The sequence below is a fragment of the Glycine max genome, chromosome 13 (genome assembly GCF_000004515.6).
Source record: "Glycine max cultivar Williams 82 chromosome 13, Glycine_max_v4.0, whole genome shotgun sequence".
Taxonomy (NCBI): Eukaryota; Viridiplantae; Streptophyta; class Magnoliopsida; order Fabales; family Fabaceae; genus Glycine; species Glycine max.
In genome coordinates, this window is record NC_038249.2 from 16709538 (window position 1) to 16736579 (window position 27042).

The window sequence follows — 27042 nt, forward strand, 5'->3', positions numbered from 1 at the left end:
AAACATTGCGTTTTTGAAGTCGTTTCTGCGAGCGACCGATGTAGAAATCGCGGGTTTCGTAGACGGTGCTGGCGTAAGCACCGTCTTTGTAAGTTAGTATTTCAACATCGGTGCTTACATCAGCACCGATGTTGAAAGGGGGTCAACCTGCAATTAAAAATTAATTATTTTTTTAATGAATATTTGAAATTTATTAACTATATATTACTAATAATAAAGTTACTTCACACACAGTAACTGCAACAATACAAATAAAACAACTCAAATCTTAATGACTAGAGCTAGCCATGCATGCGCTTAAGGAAAATTTCTGATACCCTGTGCTCGAGTAAATTCATTTAGTCACTACACAAGTTGGGCAAAAATATGTACAATGGTGAATACACTTATGCCCGTTTAGGATCTGGAGCATTGCAATCAGCACAAAAGCGATTATCTTTTTGAAGCAATAAATCCTTCACTCTTCTTTTACCTATAACAAACCTACCCAAGTATAATTCAGTTTAAAACTTGGTGTTAAGACTTAGAAGTATTATTATCTGGATGGGCAACCTAAAACTATATATGTACTAACCATAGAAAGGAGAATCCCTCATTTGGTGTCAATTTTCTTCATTCTTAAAACCTTTGAACCTTCAAACTCACATCTATATCTTAGAAACTCCTCACAAATACAAAATAGTACCATAATGGGCAGAATAGATTCTCATGGTTAAAGTTTAAAAGAGAGAGATGATTGAGAACAAGTGTACCTAATGGCCATTTGGACATGTATATAAGAAAAAAATAATGAAATGGACCTGAGAAGGTGGACTGAAGGAGACATACATGTGTATGAGAGATAGGAAAGTATGCTGTCGTGAATTAGGATGAAATGGTGGAGGGAGAGTAACAAATGTAAATGTGGCAGCGGGGTATTGGATGCAATGATGAGAGTAAAGAAAATGCGAATAAGGAGGGGGGATTTTGCAATGTGGTTTAGTGGCCCAGGCCAAGGACGGAAGAATGTGTGAATTCAGCTCGTTCTCTATTCTGCCCACTTTCTATGTTACTTGCTGATTTTTTTTTTTTGTGAATGTGGCTGAATTTCTTCTTTCGTAAATGAGAGTTTCTGGTTGAACTTTATCTTAGTTTCTAAATATATATTCCTAATTTTCTTGTTGGATGTGCATTGTGGATGCCTGCTGCTAGTGTTGGAAAATGTGATTCAATGTCTATTGGTAAATGTCAAATGATAATATGAATTTGTTCTCTTTCTGTCTGCAGCATACTTCATTCAGCCTTGATGGGAAACTAGATGTTATTGTTGGAGACTACCCAGAAGGGTTACTAGTGGATTCTCAAACAGGAAAGGTTGGCATGCTCTCTTTGTCTATATCATAGGTTCATGGCTGTATATTTCTCTAAGGACTCTCTTGAATGGGATGAGGGTGGGGGGTGGATGTGCCAAGTGTGAGAAGTTGTGAATGTCTAATTTTAATTTTGATTGTCTTTGTAGACTATCACACCTTTTCGTGGACACTTGGATTTCTCTCATTTGCATTTGCATGGCATCTTGATGGCAACATATTTGCTACTGGGAACCAAGACAAAACATGTCGTGTTTGGGATGTTCGGAACTTGTCAAAATCCGTTGCTGTTCTTAAAGGCAACCTTGGAGCTATACGCTCAATACGTTTCACATCTGATGGACAGTTCATGGCGATGGTCGAGCCAACTGACTTTGTGCATGTGTACGACGCAAAGCATGGATTTGAGAAGGAGCAAGAGATTGATTTTTTTGGGAAGATCTCTGGTGTATCCTTTAGCCCTGATACATAATCACTCTTTATTGGTGTTTGGGATCGCACCTACAGAAGCCTTCTACAGCTCAATCGATGCAGAGAAGTAGTCGAAATGGATGATTGTCGTAATGGTGATGGTAGCAGAGTTCATTGTCGTTTGTAATGTTGTCAGATTTAAAGTTAAGACTGTGTCAATAAATGTTTGAAGTGTTACCATATAATCGTTTGTAATAGAGTGAGATATAAAGTTAAGAGTGTTCAATAAATGTTTATAGTGTTTTGTAAATGTTTAAAGTGTGACTAAAGGCAAAGTTAAAAAATACTTGTTTATATATATATAGACACACACACAAGATAAGTTGTTTCTTAAAATTATTAGATTGAAGGAGGGTGATAGAGACCAGTCTAAAAACCACTAACAAACCTAGAAGCATTGATGATATTTCTGATTTTCTAATGTCTTTGAACTGTTGGTGATTGGGTTATTGTAAAAAAATCAAGTGGGGGAGGGAATGGAGAAACAAAAGAAGAGTTTGGAATTGTTTAATATGGTATATATTGAGAGAAAGAGAGAGAGAGGTGGGTGAGCTTTGAAACTAAGTAAAGAAGACTAATGGCGCCGCTGGTTGGAACAAAAGGTGGGGTCCACGTTACACATAAGACAGATAGAGACAGATATATGTCGAGTGCAAATTGAGAATTATTGGGTGCTTCAATCTAGCACCGCCTTTCCTTTTCTTCTTTCTCCTTCCTTTGGAAATTCAAACCACTATCATTTCCATTTCGGTCAAATACTCCTCACTTCTCCTTAACGTTGTTTCTAAACAATCCTCATCAATTCTGTCACACTAAATCGCTCATTATGCTAGCTAATTACCGGTTAGGTTTCTTTTAATCCAAAATCCAAATCCTACCAACCTTACTAATTCGTGTGTCTTGAATAAAGCTGGCTACCTCCTCTCATTTTCACCTAGACCTACTCAATCTCCTGATTAATTATTATCCTTTTATAATTAAAAAGAATAGGGTAGTAGTATAAGTTTTTTGTGTGCTGCCAAGTAAATTGATAGCAGAAACAAAAATCTCTCTCATAATGTTTTTTTTTTACAGGAATGTCTCTAGTCATTGGTTAAACTCACTTTCTTTAGCTACAACTTATTTCTAATATTTTATTTTTGGTCAGCCAAAAATATAATATATTCATTAATGAGTTTAGAAGTTCAAATCATAGCTGGTTCACTAACAGGCCTTGTGATTACACAAGCTGAGAGATACTACAGTAAGGTATTAGTACAGGAATGTAGCCTATTTCCCTATGATCCAGTCTGGTCAAGAAGATTTCTGTTATTTACAATATTGAAGAGAGTGGCTCTAAATTTTCACCCACCCCCGATGTTTACCATTTTCCCCCCTACATTTTGCTTATTTGTATAAGCAGTGTTCATGTTGTGTTTTCTAGATAGTTAAAACATCTTCAGAGAAGTTGGTTTTCTCTATATAATTACATGATAGGTAGCAATCCAGTGCCAATAACTTGATGCTCTTCAAGACAAGAATTACAGGCAGCCATATTTATATGCTAGACCATAGTAGTTGATATTAGTAAATGATTTGCTATAATTAATCTACATGTGTGGTTGACAATTAATAAAAAAAAAATATTTTTGCTACATCTTATTCCTATGAAGACTTTAACTGAGGGCCTGTTGTAAATTTGTCAGTTGTTCTGCAAAACTATCTACTTTCTTATTTTTTTTAATCCTTAGCAATCAAAGATAGATCCTAGAAAGTTTATGACAATAGATACTTAGGACTAGAAAGTTTATAACTATAGATACTAGGAGATTTATAACATAACAGAGCTGGACTTCATTGGTACTGTTTATCTATTTATGGTAATCTAAAGCTGTAGGAGATGCTATCAGTACTAGGCCAGTTGCAAAACTGGAAATTTAGGTGATTTATTTTTTAAATGAATTTTTTTTCCATGGTTTGTGATGCTGCTTTACCTGATGCATGCCATGCTGTTTCAGGGTTTGAGCCTATGCTTCCTCTCTCTCTCGCACACACATATTGTATCAAAGGATAAATCATTCAAACCATGTTCTAGGAGAGTTCTGGAAACTGTATATTATATTTATATTGTTTTTATATAAATTGTTATTATTCTAACTTAATCAGCAACTCAATTGTGAATAACTAAATTTTGTTTCATATATTGTATTTAAGGATACTAATGACTAAATTCATTTTTCGAAAATTTTCCAAAAATGTATACCATGATGCAGGGCATTCTGTCAAACAGTAAACCAATAGCAGTCAAACAACTATCACCTAAATTAGAGCAAGGAACCCATGAGTTTATAAAAGACATAGGCATCATCTCTGGTTTGTAACACCCTAATCTTGTTTAACTTTATGGCTGTTGTGTTGAGGGAAAACAATAGCCTTGCAGCAGCGTTATTTGGTTAGGGATTGCTTTATATACTCAATTTTGGTTCCTTTTAACGTAGCATTTCAATGTTGATAGTACTGGTTGTCTAAAATCTGTCACTGTCACAAAACACTCACCAGATAGACATTTCAAATTCAGTTGGCCAACAAGGAAGAAGATTTCTGTTGGTATTGCTAGAGGTTTAGCTTTCATGCATGAAGAATGAATTCTATAAAAGTTGTTCACAGTGATTTAAAGACCTCTACTACATAATGATAGTACTGGTTGTTCACAGTGATTTAAAGACCTCTACTACCTAAACCCATAGATATCTGATTTTGGTTTTACCAGGCTTCGTGAGGGAGACAATACTCACACCTTTATCTCAATTATATGTTTAACAAATAGCTTCATAATGATTTTTCCTACTACAAAACCATAATGTAAGCTTGTTTCAACATTAAGGCACCAACAATAATGAAATCTTGGTACCGTACTTTGACTGCATTCTCACATAATTCAAAGAAGAACTTGGGCAAAAATATTATTTTTTTTGTTATAATATGGCTTATGGGTGTGGACCTAGCTAGGGTTTGCAATTTTTTAGCCTTTGCCTAGGGCATTGGACAGAATGCAGGACATATCCTGCCTTCAGATGTACACACTACATTCATTGGCTCAGATGATAGGATCAAAGCTTCCAACGCACTGCTTGGTGACCCTTTCATTTACTACATTGGCTTTCACCAGCTTAAATACTCTATAATTAATTAAAATTTTGAACATACAGCCAAACGAAAAGGTCCATACATTTGTTTCAAGTTACAAGCAAAGACCATAACACAAAGCAAAAAATAACAACTACCCTACATGAGGCCAAACAACAAGCATAAGTAAACTACGTATAGTCATGAAACCAGACAATTACATTGGGTTCAAGCATAAAACCCAACATACACACACAAATAGTGGGACAAATAGGGCAAACAACCAACATACGCACACCCAACATAACTTAAATTGGGCAAACACCCAACATAAATGCGTTCAAGCATTGTTCAATGTTTGAAGGAAAACACTCGTTCACAGTACTTACATTTCATGCAGACTTCACAAATGAACTTTTATGGCATTCCTTCGCAGAGATTGAACGGAACGGTGAAGGCTTCACTTCGAGGGATTCTGTAAACAGGAAGCACAAATTGAGGGTCACACAGTTAAAGTGGAACACAAATTAACGGTAATGGGCTTTTGAGGGAGTACACAACTACCTTCGAAGACGATGAACGGAAGAAGAACACATGCAAGGTCACTAGCTAGGGTTCGAGGTCAATCTTCACTGAGACCACAGTAGCGCGCTACACCAAATTAGTGTTTTTGCGAAATTTTTAAAACCATATTCAAAGACGGTGGTTATGATATCTTCAAATAAACGTCATTGCACTGCTTATAAACATTGTTAAAAGCGGTTTTCTTAAGAAACATCGTTGTAAACTTTATCAAAATTTCAAAAATGCCACCGCGTGACCAATTACAACGTTTCTTATGCGACCGTAGTAGTTAGTGCGTCTTAAAAAACATATATTAAAGTAGTATTACCTTCAGCATTTTCGGGGGTTAGGCAAAGGCAACCAAAATAATATTAGATTAAATTACTTATTTGATCCATATAGTTTCACAATTCGTTCCTTTTAGTTCTTATAATTTGAAAGTAATTTTTTTAATCCCCATAATTTACATTTTAATTATCTTTTAGTCTCTATAGTTTAAAAGTGATATTTTGAGTTCTTATAATTTGTATTTTAATTATCTTTTAGTCCCTATAATTTGAAAGTGATCTTTTTAATCTCAATGATTTGTATTTTAATTACCTTTTAGTTTTTACTACAAAAAATATATATAAAAATAATTAGTTACAAATTAGTTATAAATTATCAACTATTTTTTTATTACAAATTATCTTGCGATAAATTAATTACAAATTAGTTGCTAATATTTTTATAGTTAATTGTAATTGATAATATTACTCATATTTTGATGATAAGGACTAAAAGTAAATTAAAATATAAAATATAGGAATTAAAAAGACTACTTTCAAACTATATTGATTAAAAAAAAATTAAAATGCGAATCATAAGGACTCAAAAAACCACTTAAACTACAGGAACTAAAAGATAATTAAAATGTAAATTATATAGACAGAAAAAACCACTTTCAAACTATGGGAACTAAAAAATACAAATAATGAAACTATAGAAACAAAAAAGTTCATTAAACCTAATATCTATCTTCAAATCTACCCATTACAACTTACAAAACAAAACAAAAAAAGCAAAACAATTCAAAAGCTTTAATCAAACAATTTTTCTTTTTCCACCAATCTCCTCATCAACATCGACCTCCTTTTTCATTCGTGGAATGAAATGATGCAAACCATTTCTTCCAAGGTGTGTCCTTCTGTTGCTCCAACCATGACAGAAAAACACTGTCCAGCAAGCAGAACAAGTTTACATAGAGAAGCTGGTACTTCACGGGAAGATACCAAAAATTAAAAACCTGGACAACGGGCCACACACCGCCTTCTAAAATCAGGGCCGGGACGTAATTCCTCTTCAAGTCATCCTTCACTTGAGCAACATTCTTGCCAGCACATAATCCCATGTAAGTAAAGAAGACAAACAAATGGAGAGGACCAAAAATTATGCCATCCATTGCCACTTTAGTGGCCACGGAACGCACAGACTTTGGCTTTAGTTGAAGCTTGAACCTTATAAATTTGTCCAAACCTTCATACCTACAAAGACATGAAAGTTGGTTCCATGTGATTACGACTCCTTTAGCAGCAGGAATTATAACTTGGTCTGTACTTATTTTCAGAAGAGCTGTTCTTTAAGCATGTTAGTGAAATAAATGTCACACTTTTCAATCTTAAAATCCCAAAGCAAGTCAACTTGAAACTTGAGAGCTATGTCAATGCAGTTCCCACTTTTGAAAATTACAACCACCTTTGAACAAAAATTCATGTAAACTAAAGATTCAACAGAGTTAACAGTGGCAACAGTTATGAGGGACCTAATTGCTAACCAACGCTCTCACTATCCTACTGATGGAAAGATCTTGTCTCTTAATTACTAGGTGAAATCCAGTGGGTTCAAGTGCACATTTACAAATCAGAATGCATATAATTACTAACCCAGTAGGTACTTAGTAGATGGCATGATATGGTCAGCAAATGCTTGAGAATGATATCAATATGATTAAAAATTAGTGTCCCCATTTATATAGTATCTTGCATTCATATATACCCCCTTGCTTATAGCCTTTCTAATTCACTTCATAATCTTTCCCCACACGTTCCAGAAAATAAATTCCCAAGTAATTTTCATGATTCAGAAGGTCTTTACTCTTGACGGAAGTTATGAAAGCAACATTTTAGGTAAACTGAAATCAAAGCTTAACATGCCCCCTGCCAAATTCTGAGAAGTACCTAACTCCTACTAAGAGCATAAACATTTACAGAGGGATTTCCAAAACCAGATGCACTTATTGCCGAAAAATCACGAAGTCCAAAGTCCTATATATGTTACGTCTCAAAAATTGGATGCAATCTCATGTTGTAACAAAGTCATTTACAAATCCCCCAGTCCCCACATAAAAGATCATACTTGTGCCATTACTTTGCAAATTAAAATCTGTCTCCTTGATATGAATATATTGAAGAATTTCTTTACAGGTGAATTACATGATAACTGATCAGCGGATAAGTAGGCAGTATGGAAAGCTGGTAAATAAAAAGAAAATATGATTCACATACCAGAAGTGGCCCACTGGTCCAACGAAACCGAATCCAAACATACTTGTAACAACCAAGCGATTCCAGTTTATCGTAAATTTAGCATCTGAATCCTACCACATACATCAATATATTATTAACTAAGGTTGCCAAGAAATCTTGTCCATAATCAATAAATCAAAACCAACTTGCTTCAACCAAAAAATTGTAGATGCCAACTTAACTTCCCAACAAGGCAAATTGCCGAAACCACCACCAGGAGATATCAAAATTCAAAATCAACAATAAAGCTGGAAATCAAAATGATGTCTATTGATGGTATATATATTTTTCATTAAAATCAGCTTCCATTTTCCATTAAAAATACAAAAAGAAAGAAAAAAAATGTCATCTTTAGAAATGCAAACCATCTTAGCAAGTATAGAAGCAAGCAATTGGGAATCCAAAACATGTGAACACTTCAACAACATTGCAGTATTTGTTAACATAACAACAATACAAAAATTGATAAATGAGAAAGGGAAATGGGTTGTTACATACAGATAGTTGAAGGGGTTTTTTTGCAGCTGAATGAGTGATGTACTGAGCTGAAAGATATCCAACGCCCCAGAGAATGGCAGAACTGATGGCTTGGGTCTTTACTGGATGAACAGAAAGGCAATTTTGGTACCAGTTCCACACCTTCATCATCTTTTCGTTCCACCAACGTACGTAGCAGACAGATACGAGATGCTGTGGTGTGGTAGTAGAAAAAACAAGATATTGAAGTTTGGTTTCGAAAACAGTATTTAATATGCAGATTTTGGGGAACTTCGTAATCGCTTCCACTTTATGGCAAAACTTGTTTGTCACTTGTTTGCTGATGGGCTTGGGCTTCAGCTTTCCCATCACTATCTCATTAGGTGTTTGCTTTGGGCACCTAACATGTTTTTTTGGACACCCAACAACCAAAGTAAAAGGATTAAAATGTCTTTCACCTGTTCACTATAAAAAAAATAGTGACTCATCCGTACGAAGCACTCGTTCACACTTCTTCGACATTTTTTCACGCTTCTTCTTTCTGGTTCTTCATCTTCTTCCTAGTTTGTGTTCTTCTTTCTAGTTCAGGCTTCTTCTTTGTGGTTCATCTTCTTCGTTGCTTCCTCATCTTCGTGGTTCCTGGTTCATGCTTGTTCTTCTTCTTCGTTGGTTCATCTTCTCCCAGGTAAGTTATTCTTCTTTCCATGTTTTGCTTGATTCGTTGTTTTTGTTGTTGGTTGTTTGAATCATTGTATTGCGATTGTTTGAAGCATTGGCGATGAAAAAAATGGAATTTTTCTGGAGAAAAACCCATACGGATCAACATCCATATGGGTCATATGGATTGCTAATATGTATGAGTTTTTTTAAAAAAAAAAATTGAATTCTAAATATATATTTTTGAATAGTTTTTTAAGTTGTTTTGTAATAGTTAGTGTAATTTTATAATTTTTTCTGATTTATTTGTTAAGTATTAATTTTTTTATAAAAAAAATATTTTATTTATTACTAAGATTAAATTAGATTGCTAAGACTAAGATTAGATTAGATTGGCCAAAAAATTAATTTAAAATATTGTAATATTATTTTTTTAACTTTTTCAAAAAAAAATTGAAACAAATATTTAAAGGATATTAAATTTGTTACTTATAAAAAATATTGAAACCATAATTTAAAATAATTTAAATTTTTTCGTTATAAAAAATATTGAAACAAATATTTTAATTGTATAATAAATTTTTTAGTTATAAAAAATTATTGAAACCATAATTTAAAATATTTTAAAATTTTTAGTTAGTTTTAAAATATTGATGAAACCAAAATTTAAAATATATTAAGATTTTTAGTTTTATAAAATGATTGAAATCAAATTTTATTTGTTAGTTATAAAAATATATTGAAACCAAACTTTAAAATATATTAAGATTGTTAGTTTTAAAAAATGATTGAAACCAAATCTTAAATATATTAAATTTGGTAGTTATAAAAAATATTGAAACCAAAATTTAAAATAATTTAATTTTGTTAGTTTTAGAAAATAGAGGCAGATATTTAAAAGTGATAATAAATTTGTTAGTTTAAAAAAATGATTGAAACCAATTTTTTTTTAAAATTGTTGAAACCAAGATTTAAAATATATTAAAATTGTTTGTTTTAAAAAATGATTTAAACAAAAATTTAAAAGATTTTAAATTTGTTAGTTTAAAAAAATATTGTGCAGATAATAGTTAGAGCTAGAGGTTTCAGACAGACTTTAGGCCGAGCAATAGGAAAAGCCCTGGGGAAGAGAGAGGCTAGTGATGATGATAATGATGTCTCCAGCAGCGAAGGCTTACCACATCTACCCATAGGTAATGACAAGAGACGCATGTGGTTAAGGATCCTCCTACGATCACGGAGGATTTAAATGAAGAGCAGCAACAACCACCTGTTGAAGAAGGTGTTACTGATGTTGAGGATTTTCCAGGTGGACCCCATGACACATCAGTTTTGAGAGATTTTGAAAATCAATTGCTTTGAGTGTCTGGAATGGAAAGTATGTAAATCTTAAAAAACATAAAGCATGTAGCTTATAACTTATTATTTTTTTGTTACATCATCGACATTATTGTTTGCAAGAGCGTCCTGAGTTGAAGCTATCTTTCCATGGAAGGAAGATGGCTAAGTTCAACAGGCATGCTCCAGAGATTGAAGTCCTTGTGCCTATTAGCGAATTAAGTCCTTTGATCGCATGTTCCCTAGATACATGCAATCGATGACTTATGTCTGCTTTTGTGGAGCGCTGACATAAGGAAACTAGTAGTTTCCATTTGCCCGTAGGAGAGGTGACTATCACCTTGGATGATGTGGCGTCGTTGCTACATTTGCCTATCGTAGGGGCGTTCCATACCTTCGAGCAACTTCATATCAACGAAGCTGTCGATATGTTGTTGGAATTACTCGAGATCAGCGTTGTAGAGGCATGACCTGAGACAATTCAATGTCATGACTTTTATGTTCGACTATCCTGGCTGCGAGACGTGTATCAAACAAAAATCAAGGCATGTCACTAGATCGTAGCAGCACGAGCGTATTTGTTGCATCTGTTTGGATGCACACTCTTTGCTAACAAGAGTGCCACACGCGTGCACGTTGTATTCTTGGATGCACTGTGTGACTTGAATCAGAGTGGGACGTACGCTTAGGGCGCTGCTGCACTTATGCATATGTATAATAATTTAAATGAGACGTCAAAGAGCACGGTGAGGCAACTTGCAGGATATATCACTCTGTTTTCATTGGTGTTGGTTATTATATGTTGTCACCTAATTTAATGAATATGTTTGCAAAATATCTTTAGTGTTGGATCTACAAGCATTTCCCTTCTGTTAGTTCCGTCCTAACTACAGAGGATTATGACAAGCGGAGACCGCGTGCATGCTGATGGACCTCTAGCAAGGCACTACCCATCTCAATGTATTGTAGGCGGCTGGACAAACTGATCCCCGATGTTGTGTGTTGGATTCCATATGGTGACCACCGTTCGTTTAGAGAATTTGAGGTCATCTTCTTGATTTTCAACCATCTCAGATGGTGTCCCTTGATGGCATTCACCGACCAGAGAGAGTTGTATGACAGTTTAGGTACATCCAGACCATTCTGCCACATCCTACTGCGCCTTCGTCTTCTATTGAAGAAATGGATGCTAGATGGATGCAGTTCGGTGACTATATTGTACCTATAGGGAAAATTTATGTAGTGCATGGCCAGTGTTAGTCAGATTACATGGAGTGACTCTATATGATTTCACATTCGTTTATGACTTTGGCACAACCAGAAGATCCTCCTTGAGTTCCGCCAATTCAATAATATGACACATTTGTTGAACTAGATATGCCTCAACAACTGGTGGCGGCAATGACACCTGATGAAATAGACGTTGATGTGCATCGTCCTCAACATGCAGTGGTAATATTTTTCTTTTGTATTTTGTGTTTGTTGTTTTGTTTTTGATTTTATTACTAACAACTTTTATGCTTGTTTTTTTTTCACTTACTAGGATGGTTATGTAGCAATTGTAGATAAATTGGAGAGACTACTGAACCTAAGGATCCTGACCGAAGGAACAGAAGCCTATATTGTTGCTGAAGAATGTCTGAGCATCGCAAGAAGCTACATTGGCCAACCAACTGTAGGTCACAGATCGAGACGTAGGCGGCGTACGGATGATCATTGAAGTTTTTTTTTGCCTTATAGATGTTAATTTTAATTTTTTGGATAATTTATTTATTTGGTACATTCATTTATTGACATTGACATTTGGTTAATTTAAAATTTTGGTGTGTTACTTACGGACACGTTTTTAATTATTTTATACAAATTTTTGTTATCCATTTATCGTTAATTAACCGTTAATGTTAATTTGAGGAATAAATTAATTCGTCCTTAACAAATTATGAATGTATTTTTTTGCAACATTTAAGCATCATAAATCATTTTCAAACTTCACAACACATTATGAATTGCATGCGTCTGTTTAAAAAAATGAATATTACACCTACTTAGTGACATAGAAATGACTACTCAGTTATTTTAATTCTGATAGTAACAATGCATGTCTGATGCAACATTAAAGCATGAAACAACATTGTTGTACTTGACAACACATAGGAAGTGACACGCGTTTATTTAAAAAAAAAAACACAAGCAATCTAATTGAACATCTATAAATACCACAAAAACACTCTCAACAATCACACATTCTCACTCAATCTACCTTTACAAACCAATTTGTAGTATAAAAACTATGGCATTTTTGGGAGAAACAAGTAGTCAAACCATTGTCAACTCCAGATTAGCTTTTATTTTTCCAAATGGATCGATTATTCACAATGAATATGGTGTTTATTTCCAAAGTTCCACTCCGATACCCATTCGAGTACCTAATGATTATAGTTTTGAAACAATAAAAAGCAGAATGCACAATACCCTTCAACTAATCAACAATCAATATTTGGATGAAATTTACTACCAACAACGATTCACAGATGTAGGTAACCAATTTGCATTTCAATCTATGCAATTGAAAAATGACGATGATGTTAACAAAATGTTAATGTGTAATGATCAATACTCGTGTGTTGCCCCAATTGAGCTATTATGTACCATTGGTAGAACACCGGATGGTATATTAAACGTACATCAAGCCACTATGACTCCTACTAATGATATCCTGCTATATCACAACAGGAGGTGGAACATGTCACGCCAAGATGACTTTTTGGGTTACTCATTCAGAGGAAAAAATCCAAAAAGATTTGACATTCTTTCGGGATGTAGCATCGACAGACTAAAGGATGTGATCAAGTAAGTTGCACCTTAAGGGATTCCCCTTTATGGTATTCATGAATTACAAATGGTAAGGCGATTGTTTTTTCAATAACCAGGTCATTCTGAGTATTTAGAAAAAGTTATCAAATTTGAAATAATTGAGCTAAAAATTGATGATGACATGCTGAAGATCTTAGTACAGTCTAACTACTAGAAATGATTTGGCTCAATAGAAATTTTAGCTATTTTTAGTAAACCGCTAACCAAAATGGAAGACATGTCTCGATTGCAACATGATTCAATGCAAAATTAGTATTAGTTAATTGTAGTTTTTGATGCATTTTCTGTTTGTTTCAACTATGTTGTAAGTTAATGTAATGTTTAAATTGATGTCCATTAGCTAATGAAACTGTATGTTTATTATTTTCAAAGTACTTATTTATGCCTATATTTTTAACATGCATAGCGTAACAAAATGGAAGACAAAATAATTATTTACAGAAATGTCAGTGGAAATAACATATTTTATGTTCATTCTTCACCTAAATCAACAAATTTGGTTTTTAGCCTGGACAAATTTATGTAACGTTGCATTCTACCTATGTATAGGGTGGGCCACTGCTTTGCTTCATAATGGTAATGTGTATTCCACAACAACACCAATGGTGGTAAAGGACAATGGTTTCGTAGAAAAACCTGTTACATAATGACAAACAGATTGAATGTAAGATAACCAATAACATTGTGAGCATTTATACTAACATAATAATTATGCAATTACCTGAACAAAATGATTCACATACACATGACCAATGCATATTACATGATGCACAAAATAATCTGGTGGTGGTTGACTTCTAAGAGGAAAAAATGTCATGCTTTGTTGTCTTGAAAAAGAAACAATAATCATGTTGTATCGTGAAGTAATGACATATCCCATTTCCATAATATTCATCCACTTGTCTATGGTAACCTACATGTAACAAACAACAAATAGCAGTTACTTAAATGTTAATTTAAGAAAAAGTGACATAACAATAAACTTACACACCATAGATAATCCATCAACAAGTAGGGAATGCTTTAATTCCTTAAATCTCTCTATGCCACCAAACAGGTTGATATACTCTTTCGACCAGTTTGTGAGTTCTTTATGCAGATGGTTGCGCACCAATGATCACGATTCTTCACCCATACCCAATAAGGCCGCTATTGCGCAATAACCACAGTTACCATACGCTTTGACATCAACAATGTTTTCAATAGAATCCTGGTTTATCGCATGAAATTGATTCAACATTGGAATATTCTGTCTCTGTATTGATTGCTCAAATGATGATGCACTACATTTCACTAAAAGAATTACTATTTTGGATAGAGTGTAACGCATCAACATACTCCCAATAAGACAAATCATGTTTTGTTGACTTTTGTTGTTGGGTCGACAGTTTTTTTGGAGCACCTTTGGTCTTCACCTTTTCTGGAGGACGACACATAGAGTTCAGATCAGGATAAGCAATTTCTCGAAGCTTTGTCTTCAAATTTACTTTGTCACAAGCATCGAGCTGCTCAAATCATTTCGATATGGTTTCCATCTCCTAAGTTATGGTCACCTCAGCCTCACATAACCCTTGATCTAAAAAACTAAGTCTACACCAAAAAATGTGGATGGTCTCTAGTGGTATGGAGCCAACAACATATTTAGACAAATCACATGCACATGGAAGACCGTGGTTAGTCCTCACGATACATCCACGACGTGAAGGGTTTTTGCCTGCATAAGGTACACACTCATACTCACTAGCAATTTCATTTAAAGTGTACCTTGCTACCATGCCAAGTAGTTCTTTGTACAAGGTAACTTTAAACACATGCCTAACCACGTGCATACTTGTCTCAAAAAAAGCTTTAATTTGGGTATGTTGAACTGTCAACATGTTGTTCATTTCTTCTCAACCATTGTATATGTCACCAAGACTATTTTGTAGAAGTTGTTGGATCAAGTGGCCTTGAAATAATTAAGAAGGGGGGTTTCAATTAATTATGAACATGTCTTGACTAATTAAAAATTTATTCTTCTTAATGTTACTAGATTCAATTAGGCTTTACTACTAAGTTATGAGAAAGTAAAGAACAGAAAAAATAACTTAGACAAAAGTAAAGCGGAAATAAAAAGTACACAGCGGAAAGATAAAGAGTATAGGGAAGAAGAAGACAAACACAAGATTTATACTGGTTCGACCACAACCCGTGCCTACGTCCAGTCCCCAAGCAACCACCGGTTCTTGAGATTTTCAATAACCTTGTAAAATCCTTTACAACCAAAGATCCACAAGGGATGTACCCTCCGTTGTTCTCTTTGAACAACCAAGTGGATGTCCCATCCACTTGAACTGATCCACAAGAGATGTACCCTCTCTTGTTCTCAGTATTACAACCCAAGTAGATGTACCCTCTACTTGTACCACAAGGATGTACCCTCCAATGTGTTAAGACAAAGAATTCTTAGGCAGTGACTATCTAACTCGGGGGTGGCACTGAGTTGGACGCGCCTCTCTCTGTGGAATGACCATCCTTTGATGGCCTCGAAGCGCTGCTGGTGCTCGGCGCTCCGGAAATGGTGACTATCTAACTCGGGGGTGGCACTGGACCCTTCCGCTGCGGCGTCTCTTCTAGACCTCTTCGTGGAGAGTTTCTTTGGAGGCATTTCTTGCAAAATCGTTTAGAAAGTTAGTTCAAGAAAAACTTACTCAAAATGAAAGCCAAATCAAGCCAAACAACGTACCCTTTTTCCAACAAAGCATGAACATCCATATGAATTTTGAAAGGAATGCTTACACATTAATGCACGGGTTCTCCTAGTATATTCATACATTTATACCTATCTTTCTCTTGATGAATGACACCCTACAAGATGCACCTACTTTTTTTGGCAAATAAATTCCTTACACTATGTGTCAAACTATCCATACATATTTTCCAAGGCTTTTGCTACCCACCTACCTCATTCTTTTTGTTATACGTTCATACATTTGAGAGGCAACTTCACATTATATATTCGCACATGTTTACACTCATTTGAAAACAATTTTATGTTGCACCTTCATTGAAAAAGCAATTTTTGTACTACTCATTCACATTCTTGAAAGGCAATTTCATATCATATGTTCCTACTTTGAGAAGCATTTCCGTGCCATTTTCAACATATATGCACATTTTGCAAAGCATTTAGCTACCTATTCAACATACACATGTACATGGTGAACAACATTTTCACACTATCTAGGTACAAGGAAAATATGGTGTAGTCCAAACCAAGCGTTGCCGTTAAGGGGAAACCTCACCAACATGCTCTCACACATCATGCCTTCTTGTATTTCAACAAACAAAAGCATGCCCCCCCTAGGCCTAAGTCATGTTTTGGCATTTATCCTAATTCTCGCAAGCTGTCCGCATCCAAAAAATGGTAATCATACATACACAAATACAATCTAAAAGCCATTTTTACAAACTTTAGGCAAAAATACCATTGGCATTTCACCGAGCACTTGGTGGGCGCACTTTTGGGTACCAACAACAAGGGAATGGGGGCAATGTGGCTTGCCCCATCATCTCAGAACACAACCTAGGCCTAAGGCCATCCCCTACAACCCCTTAATTCAAAGAAACAAAGCATAAATTTGCCCCAAATTGTCTCACAGAATTGGTCAAATTATGTACCATTTAAAGCATAAAAGGCATCAATGGAAAGCTAGAAACCAACGGGTAGTGCACTTACTTGTATGGAGTGACCAAAGACACTAAAAATGGAAGCCAAAGCGCAAAAATGGTGGCCTAGGGGCAAAAATCTGCAAATCCCGTGGGTGTTACATTTTTTTGAATGAGGGAGGGGAGTTTTGGGTGGAGAGAAACTCACCCTCCCTCGTTTTTATGTTTCTAGGTGCATGGGTGCTCGCCCAGGCGAGCTAACCCTGTATTTTTTTTTTTTTTTGGGAAGACACAGGTATGCGCTCTCTATGGGTCGGCGTTCGCTTACTCGAACCCCCTTAGGGTAGATTAGGCATTCGACATTTACTTTAAAGACACAACAGTAATAATTACTGGGAATTTAAAGGATACTAGGCTGCCTCCCAGCTGCGCTTTCCGCTTGTCCAGAGCTGGGCATGGGACGAAGATGTATCGATTGTGATCCTAGCCTCTACTCGCGTCTGTCCCTAAGTACCTGAAAACAGGAAACGACATTGCGCAGCAAACTATGGTTGCGCTACCGTTTACCTTGATTGGTCTCTGCCTTTGGATCCGGCCCGGCATTTGACCATTGCCTAAGACGATTCTGCTCCTGTCATAAGATAACAAAATATGCATGTGTATGCGTATGCATGAGCATTTTCAAATGCAATAATCTTTTTAGTGAAAGCTGGTTAGGTTCAGTTTTAATTAAGCACTTGGGGCATTCCATGGACTGAGCGAAAAGGCTCAGGTTATCAAATACTGCACATATTTTAAAGCACATAGTGAGGACCGGAACCTCAATCCCATGTTCTCTTCTTTTAAAAGGCTGTGACGAGAAAATTACAGCGAACATGAATCCCTGGGGGAAACCAAGAAGGACACACAAAAATAAAAGAACATGCAATGACTTCCTCAATTGCCCCAGATCCTAAGCGTAGTACCGCTTGACAACATCAGAGTTCACGGGTGAAGGTAGCTCCTCACCATCCATGTTGGTGAGCACCAGGGCCCCTCCGGAGAAAGCCCTTTTTACAATGAAAGGCCCTTCGTAGTTCGGGGCCCACTTCCCTCTGTTGTCTTTCAGAGCTTAGGAGACTTTCTTCAACACCAAGTCCCCTTCGCTGAACCGGCGCGTACGTACCTTCTTGTCAAAAACGTTCTTCACTCGTTTATGATATAAATGCCCATGACTCATGGCGGCCAAACGCTTGCCTTCTATGAGATTAAGCTGATCGAAACGTGCTTGGGCCCATTCTGATTCCGCCAAGATTCTTAATGACGGGACTTCCACCTCAAACGGTAGCACATCCTCTATTCCATATACCAACAAGAACGGTGTTGCCCCGGTTGACGTGCACATTGAGGTTTGGTAACCGTGTAACGCGAAGGGGAGCATCTCGTGTCAATCTTTGTATGACACGGTCATCTTCTGGATAATCTTCTTGATATTCTTATTGGCTACTTCCACGACTCCGTTCATCTTTGGTCGGTAGGGCGTGGAATTGTGATGTTGGATCTTAAACTCTTCACACATTTCCCCATCATCTTGTTATTCAAGTTGGTGTCGTTGTCCATGATAATCTTCCTCGGCAAACCGTATCGGCAGATGATTTCCCTCTTAATGAACCTGACCACCACACTCCTGGTGACGCTAGCGTATGATGCGGCTTCGACCCACATAGTGAAGTAATCAATCGCCACTAGGATGAAACGATGTCCATTTGCAGCTTTGGGCTCTATGGCCCCAATCACATCTATCCCCCACATGGAAAATGACCATGGTGCGGCCAAGACATTCAAAGGCAAGGGCGGAGCGTTGACATTGTCTGTGAATGTCTGGCATTTATGACACTTCCTCACATGGAGACAGCAATCGCTCTCCATGGTGAGCCAATAGTAACCTGCCCTTAAGATCTTTCTAGCCATGGCGTGCCCATTAGCGTGCGTACCAAAAGAGCCCTCATGGACCTCCCCCAGCATGTTTTCTGCTTCCTTAGCGTTCACGCAGCATAGCAGAACCATGTCATGGTTTCTCTTGTATAGTATGCTTCCACTCATGAAGAAGCCGGTCGCCAATCTCCTCAATGTTCTTTTGTCGTTGTCAGAGACCTCCGGTGGGTACTCTTTGCTTTCAACGTATTGCTTGATATCAAAATACCAAGCCTTACCGTCCCGTTCCTCTTCCACCCGACAACAATGTGCGGGTTTGCCACGACACCAGAATTCAATGTACGGTAGGTCCCCGTGCGGTGTTAGCTAGAACATGGACGCTAAAGTGGCAAGTGCATCTGCCATTTGATTTTCCTCTCGGGGAACGTGATGGAAGGAGATCTCATCAAAGAGTTTGAACAACGGTTCATCAAAGAGATCACATTTGTCTCTGTCTCGCATAAACGCTGAGACAAGGTTCTTTTGGACCTTGAGCAAGCAGCTAACTCCTCTTTTAAGACCATGCTATGTGCTCGTGATTGGTCTCTCTCTTCCCTTCGAAGCTTGAGCTCACTGTTGTTGTCCCACAAAGCTCCACGGAATTTGTCTCGGCCATGCTCTTCCTTGCGAGTCCTCTTGGTTTCTTGTTCAAGGGCTCTTGCGGTAGCTGCATTTTCTTCTCGTAACTCGGCACACTCTTTCCGGACGTCCGTAGCAACTATCTTGAATTTTTCTTTGGCAAGTCTTGCTTTTCCTAGTTCTGTTTTTAGAGCTCGGACTTCTTCATCCTCTTCCGGAGCTTCAAAGTTCTCCTCGTTGATAATTTTCAACTTGGAGAGCCAATCTAACCCTCGTGTATGAACTTTCAGCCATTCATGATAACCACCGATGATGCCATTACGGATGCCCCTAAGTTCTTTATCTTTCCTTAACGGGCTTTCCCACGCCTTGTGGACTCTTTGTATAATCTTGAAACTTTGCACGCCAAAATCTCTCACAAGGAAAGGATAGAGGCTCTTTTCCGTCGGGCTCCCCTCATGGGGTACCCTAACTGTCTTATAGCAAGTGCGGGATTGTAGTTAATACAACCCTTCGTCCCTATCAACGTGACGTTTGGGTAGTCCCCACATGAGAAGAGAACTCCCTCCTTTCCTTCCTTCCATCGAGGAAACCATTTGATTGTTCTGCCTCCTATCCCAACCAAGTGTTGGTCCCAATCTACTCTTGTCTTTTCGACACATGAGCGATGGCTTCGGAGCGGACATAGGTGTCTTATGTCTTGTTGGAATAGGTGCGAAACCAACCATACACAAAGAGCGGGTAAGCAGCAGATGATCCGTGCGCTACTCTTCTCAGTCCTTCGGTCAAATGTATCAAATAAGTCCGCCAAGATAGCTACCACCGGGCTCTCTTTGCTATGGTGATATGCAAGGAAAGCATCAATCGCAGCTAGGTCCACCAAACCGTCCGCGTTTGGAAAGAGGACAACCCCAAAGATTAGCAATGCTAATACGTCCACAAACGGGACCCACTCCTCTTGATTCGCCATATCTCTTGCCTTGCCTTCCAAGTACTTCCGTGGTAGGCCCACTATGCCGTTTCGAGTTTGCTTTACACGATCTAACTCTCTTGCCGAATCCCTGACCACAATTGCAATCTTGCTCAAGGAGGGAAGAAACCCGGAGAAAAGATACGGTTTTCTTCCCCCAAGAGGACATCCTAGAATCTCCTCAAATTCTTCAACAGTCGGTACTAATTGGAAGTCTCCAAACGTGAAGCATCTCAAAGGCTGGTCATAGTATTGGGTGAGGGATACAACGGTTTCCGTGAATATCTCCGCTATGGTCAAATCTAAAATCTTTCCGTACGCCTTGCGGAAGGCTTGCATTTGGAGAGGTCCCATCAACCGCCCTAACTCTTTAAGGCTGGTGACATCTAGGCCCTTAATCTTGACTTGATAGAATCTTTTTCCGGTTTGATTTGTTCCCATGTTTTACTAAAGCGAAACAAAACCAGTGCGAATCAAAACTCCGACATCTATCATGGGTGGAATGGATGAATGCATGAAGAAATGCATATGACACAAATGCAATTTTATGAATACGGGAGCCCGGGAAATTGTCTCCTTCTTAGATACAACGTTTGGGGTAGCACGGCGCCCGATGTATGTATTTAAGAAGGTGACACAGACCCTCCGTTGGTTTGCCAAAGTGAGGGGATCAAGACGAAACCCGTGCATGATGCATATGCGAAAGGCACAACACGGGGATGTACATAGTACAACAATATCCACAAACAAATATAATCAAAGGGCTACACGACATTTGACTACATGCATGGCAGTGTAAAAAATGGCACGCAGTGTGTTTGCTTCGTGCCCCTATTTTAGGGACCTATATGGGAGGGAGCTAAAAGGGCTTTTAGTGATAATTCCCAAGGTGGTCATATCTCTCTTGATGGTCTCTAGAGGTATCATCCCCTTCGAAGAACATATTGCGGCAATAGGGACTACTAGCAACAATATGTTATCAAAGAGAAAAACTCTAGATGAGGGTTCACTATAATCAAGCAAGTCGGAGACCTAGCATGACCACAAATTCACCTCCACTCCTTATGTTCCCACGGACCCGGGTATAGGGCCCCTTTCCAACTCATCGTGTGTGCAAATAGTGTTTATATATACAAGAACATAAGAAGAAGAAAAAAAGACAAAGAAAAAGAACAAAAGGGAAGTAATAGTAAGGAAAGCACACTAATTGATTGGCCTAACTCTTTAAAAAACGTCCCCAGTGGAGTCACCAACTGTCGCAACCTACCCTTCGACGGGAGGGCGACGTGAGACTCATGGGTGCGTCTTCCAAGAAAGGAAAACGTGCGGAGTCGCCACCAACGTTTATTCGAGAAAAACGTCAGAAAAACCGGAAAAGGCGTGGTCTACGAACTATAAGGGTGAAAGGTTCGGGAGTTGTATTTACGCATGGGGAATGTATTAGCACCCCACACGTCCGTCACAAGGGACGACAACCTTTAAGTGTGCAAATATGACTTCAATTTGTTTTATCTTCCCCTTTTTACGTTTTTATGCCTTTTTGTATTTTTTATCTTTTTGTGGTCGACAAGGGTGTTTCCCTTGCTCCTACGTATTCCTCAATTGTGATAAGGAAATCAGACCTACGTAGTTTTTTGAGAACTAAACGTTGGTTAAATTGTTTTTATCTTTTTGCAAGATATATTTTGATTCAATAAAAGGTCATTTAAGGCGTTGGACCATTAAACAGTCTTTCGATTCTTTTGAAATGAGAAAAAACATTAAGGCATTAGACCATTAATGATCTCTTGGTTTTTTGAAAGAGGTGACAAAGCTTATGTGTTGATTTTAGGTTTTTTAAAAATCCACGTTTAACCAATAAAAGCGGAAAAGACCATTTTAAGACGTTGGACCTTACAAATGGTTTTTAGGTGATGACAAAAGCTTGGTTTATGAATTGATTTTAGCCTTAGTTTCACTTTGGTTATTAGTCAATTCAATTAAGAAAGAAAATCCCAAAGAAAAACATCCGATTGATTTTTTATTATTATTTTATTTAAAGATATTTTTTATTATTATATTATTATTTTGCCTCTTTTTGGTTTTAAACGTGGTTACGACATGATAGATCGGTCGGATTTTATTCTAACAGAAATTAAAAGATGTTACAACTTAAATGATCGGTGGAAATTTATTTTATTTTTTATTAGGCGAGAAAATGACTTAACTAAATGACTAAAGCACGTCAAAAGGGGGTACGGAAAGCAAATGAAATAAAAATAAAAGCACGTGAAATAAGTGGAGACCACTAAAGGTACATAGAATGAATTGAAAGGTTTGATTTCGGGAAATTACCGGTTGAAGATCGAAGAATGACGAAGAACGAACGAAGAATGATGAAGAACGGTGGAAAACCTTCGAGAAATCACCCACGGAAACGTCTCGGAAGCATTATGGAAGCGCCTCGGCTTGGATTTTCTTCACGGAAACAATTTTCCTCACTAATTTTAAGTGATTCTCATATACCAGGAAGGTTGAACAAATTTGTTCTGCACTCCTTCCCCTATTTATAGGGAAAAAAGGGAGGTGGTTGTCGCCCAGCTCGCCCAAGCGAGCTGAGTTGCTTCCACCAGAAGGCACCGCCTTCTGTTGGAACATCCTGGAAGGCCCAAGTGGGCCTGATTGCTATTTGCACACCCCTGTTTACTAAATGCACCCCCTCTGCCCTTTTTTGTTGATTCTTTTTCCGTAATGTTACGAATTACGTAACGATACTTGTTTTCTTTCCGTAATGTCACGAAACCTTACGGATTATGCAATCATGCCCTCTTTGGCTTTCGGAATGTTACAGAACTTTACGGATTGCGCATTAACACTTCCTTTCGACTCCCGACATGTCGCGAAATTTCACGAATTGCCTAACGATGGGTATCAAGTACCTCGAAGTGGTCAAGCGAAGGTCGCATCCCACCAAACAGATGGTTCCCGAACGAAATTAGGGTATGACAGGTAAAATTTGAGAAAACTCTTTTGTAAAACAAAATTGTGCTATGTTTGGTTTTTGAAAAATCCTTTTCAATACTTCCCTTGTGAAGTCTTGACTTATTGCTTCTTGATTTCTTCTCTTGAATCTTGAATTCATCTTCTCTTGATTCTTCTTGATGTCTTTTCTTGAATCTTGAAATCAATCTTGATCTTGAACTTGTTGACTTAATCTTAAAATCATTCTTTTGGGTTCTTTTGGGCTTTTTGTCATCATCAAAACTACTTGACTCATACTTGATTCATCATCATGAAGCTTGCTTCTACACTGAAGTTAATGAGATGCAAGAAGTAACCAATCCATGCCCGTGCACACTGCCACCATCACCAACACAACATGACCAACAGCACTAGCAAGAAGAAGTAGAAGAAGTCCCACAACAACAACTTCGAAGATCAGCAAGGCCACACAAACCGAATCCAAAGTACACAAATGTTGGAATTTTTGCTTGTGAACCTCCAAAGTTTGAGGAAGCATCGAAAAAAGAAGTTTGGAGAAAATCCATGGATGAGGAAATCAAAATGATAGACAAAAATCATACATGGGAGCTCATGCAAAAACCAGAAGACCAAGAGATCATTGGCTTGAAATGGGTTTACAAAATTAAATATAATGAGGATGGAACAATCCAGAAACACAAAGTACGACTTGTCACCAAAGGCTATTCACAACTGCCAGGAGTTGATTTAAATGAGACATTTGCTCCCGTTGTGCGCATGGAAACAATCAGAACTGTACTAGCCTTAGTTGCACAGTTGAAGCTACAAGTCTACTAGCTAGATGTAAAATCATCTTTCTTGAATGGAGAGATTGAAGAAGAAGTCTACGTGGAGCAACCACAAGGATACAAAGTGTTCAAGGAGAAGAAGACAAAGTATATCGCTTGAAAAAGGCACTTTATGGTCTCAAACAAGCTCCCCAAGCATGGAACAACAAAATAGACAAATACCTCGTCGAGCATAGATTCCTCAAAAGTCCAAGTGAGTCGTCACTATATGTGAAGATGCAAGGTAATCATTTCTTGATTTTGTGCCTATACGTAGATGATTTAATCTACACCGGCAACAACTCACAGATGATGGAAGAATTCAAAAAGGCTATGATGCAAGAGTATGAAATGACCGATCTTGGACTCATGAGATATTTTCTCGGCATGCAGGTCAAGCAAAGACCTGGACAAATATTTATCTCGCAAGAAAATATGCGGATGACTTACTGAAGAAGTTCAACATGCAAGATTGCAAACCACTTGCCACACCTATGGCGATGAACGAGAAGCTTTCAAAAGATGATGGGCAAAACAAAGTTGATGAAATAATTTATAGAAGCCTTGTCGGTTCGCTAATCTACTTAACCAACTTAAGGCCAGACATCATACATGCAGTTAGCATCGTGTCTAGATTCATGAGTAACCCAAGCAAAGCACACTTTGCAGCAGCCAAGAGAATCCTAAGATATGTCAAAGGCACAAAGGATTTTGGCATTTTGTACGAGGTAGATAGAGACTTTAACTTGACAGGTTATACAAATAGCAACTGGGCAAGAAGCACAGATGATAGAAAAAGCACAAGTGGATATGTGTTTCTTCTAGGCAACAAAGCAATATCATGGGCGTCAAAGAAGCAGAATACATGGTTGCAACAAGCGTTGCGTGTGAAGCGACATGGCTCAGAAAAATTCTGCAAGACGTACAACAAGACTCCAAGACTCCAACAGTTATTCATTGTGATAATATGTCAGCTATTGCAATGACTAAGAATCCAATATTCCACAGCCGTACAAAGCACATTGAGATTAGATACCACTTCATCAGAGAGCTCGTGGAACGTGGAGAAATCAAAATGGAGTTCCGCAAGACTGAAGAATAATTAGCAGACATCTTCACCAAGCCAATTACAATAGAGAAGTTCATCAAATTTAGAGACATGCTTGGAGTTCAAGACTTTTCTAGATTAAGGGGGAGTGTTGAAGATTAATCTAGAAAAGTATAGATGTATAATTGGTGGTCCATTATCTAGAGAATTCTACACCTATGGAGATGTTGTAGTGTGTAGAAACTTCTTGATGGATGTAGAAAAATATCTTATTATCTAAAGTCATAGAAGCACCTAGAACATTATAGAGATGAATGGTAGATGATAGATGAGTCTAGAAGACTCTAGGACTAAGTAGTATAGAAGTGTGTAGAAATCACCTATGTAACCTATATAAAGGCATAAGTTGTAGCAAGTCATGTAATGTAAGTCAAGAAGCTAATAAGCACAATTCAAGTTAAGGTGTCAATTTTATGAAAACCCATCCTCTTCCTACTCTCATCATTTCTATCATACAATTCTATCATATCTTTTCATAGAAAAAAAGACATAACCACGTCTCATATCCTAACATGAAGTTATCATTAGCTGTGAATATAGTTGTAGTTATTTTAGGTTTTGGCTTAATGTTAATCCAACTGTCCCTAACCAATCTGATCTCTATACATTCTTAAATCTCACTCCTTGCACACTTTCATCAACAAACATTCACATTATACAACCAAAAACGTTTCTAATAAAAATTGGACAATGATATGGAATGGTTTAAAGAAAGGGCTAAAAAAAGCATTAAAACAACATACTAGCATACCGGGAAAGTAGACTTCAACATCACGGCAGTTCTCAATTCTAGTTAAAACCTGAAATTGAGACAAACATCAAACAACTGAAAATAAGGAATTGATCAACATATATTGTATCTGCATTAACAAGGATACTTATTGCGTCATGTCACTTGACATTTAAAGTTTAAACTCCCACTTTTGCTATCGAGCTCAAAGCAATAATGTTTTGTTGGTTGAAAGGAAGGTGGAAAAGAAAAGGTGAGAAAAGTTCACTTCTAAAAATAAAAATTCAATTTTTTTTCTGTTTTTCTTTCCTTTCTTTATAAGATTCGGAAAACATTGACCAAGTTAAACCACAATAACATTGAAGCCAATCTATTACATTTACTAAACAAACAAAATATTAAATTGCAAAAAGCAGAAAGAAGAACGTTGTCATAATTTTCATTATTCACTTCACATTGTCCCCATAAAGCTTATATATCATATACAAACACAACGTGCTGAATTAGTACATTCAAGAAACATGATTAATTAAGAAATGGAAAAATTCCTAGCAACACACTACCCAATACAATACAACATGAAAGAAATATCAAAACACACACAAACCTGATAGGTGGTGGGTCAGAGTAATCATTAAGGGTTCAGGGAAATAATGCAACACCTCTAGAGCAATTAACAAGACAATAGGGGAGAAAAACAATACTTTAGAACACGTCACCTTACAAAAGACTGGCGGGTTCAATTTCTCAACCATAATATATTATAACCACGCACCTTAGTCATTTTTTTTCTTCTTCTTTTTAACAATTTCCTGCAATATATCTTATCACTGCAATAATACATAAACTGCCTAAAAAGATGAATAG

At 37.1% G+C, this 27042-nt stretch overlaps 1 protein-coding gene and 1 long non-coding RNA gene across 2 annotated transcripts; both read right to left on the reverse strand.

Annotated features, from left to right (window-relative positions):
* Positions 1–4945: 4945 nt before the first annotated feature.
* On the reverse strand, positions 4946–5637 carry LOC106795452 (uncharacterized). Its single transcript, XR_001384027.3, has 2 exons — positions 5490–5637; positions 4946–5400 (listed from the first exon to the last, which is right to left on the reverse strand). It is a non-coding gene; the product is annotated as an uncharacterized lncRNA (long non-coding RNA).
* A 776-nt stretch (positions 5638–6413) lies between these two features.
* Positions 6414–8804, reverse strand: LOC100796063 (protein sym-1). The gene is made up of 3 exons (XM_003543229.5): positions 8552–8804; positions 8033–8124; positions 6414–7012 (listed from the first exon to the last, which is right to left on the reverse strand). Exons 1-3 carry the CDS (start codon positions 8699–8701, stop codon positions 6607–6609), a joined length of 648 nt encoding a protein of 215 aa, XP_003543277.1. The 5' UTR covers positions 8702–8804; the 3' UTR covers positions 6414–6606.
* Between the last annotated feature and the right edge of the window lie 18238 nt (positions 8805–27042).

Excerpts from the sequence above, each read along its gene's own strand:
- LOC100796063 (XM_003543229.5), bottom strand. The coding sequence starts at position 8,701 with ATGATGAAGGTGTGGAACTGGTACCAAAATTGCCTTTCTGTTCATCCA. Across the intron at positions 8,125-8,551 it reads AAAAACCCCTTCAACTATCT|GATTCAGATGCTAAATTTAC; the intron begins GTATGTAACAAC and ends TGTATGTGGTAG. Across the intron at positions 7,013-8,032 it reads GGACCAGTGGGCCACTTCTG|GTATGAAGGTTTGGACAAAT; the intron begins GTATGTGAATCA and ends ATGTCTTTGTAG.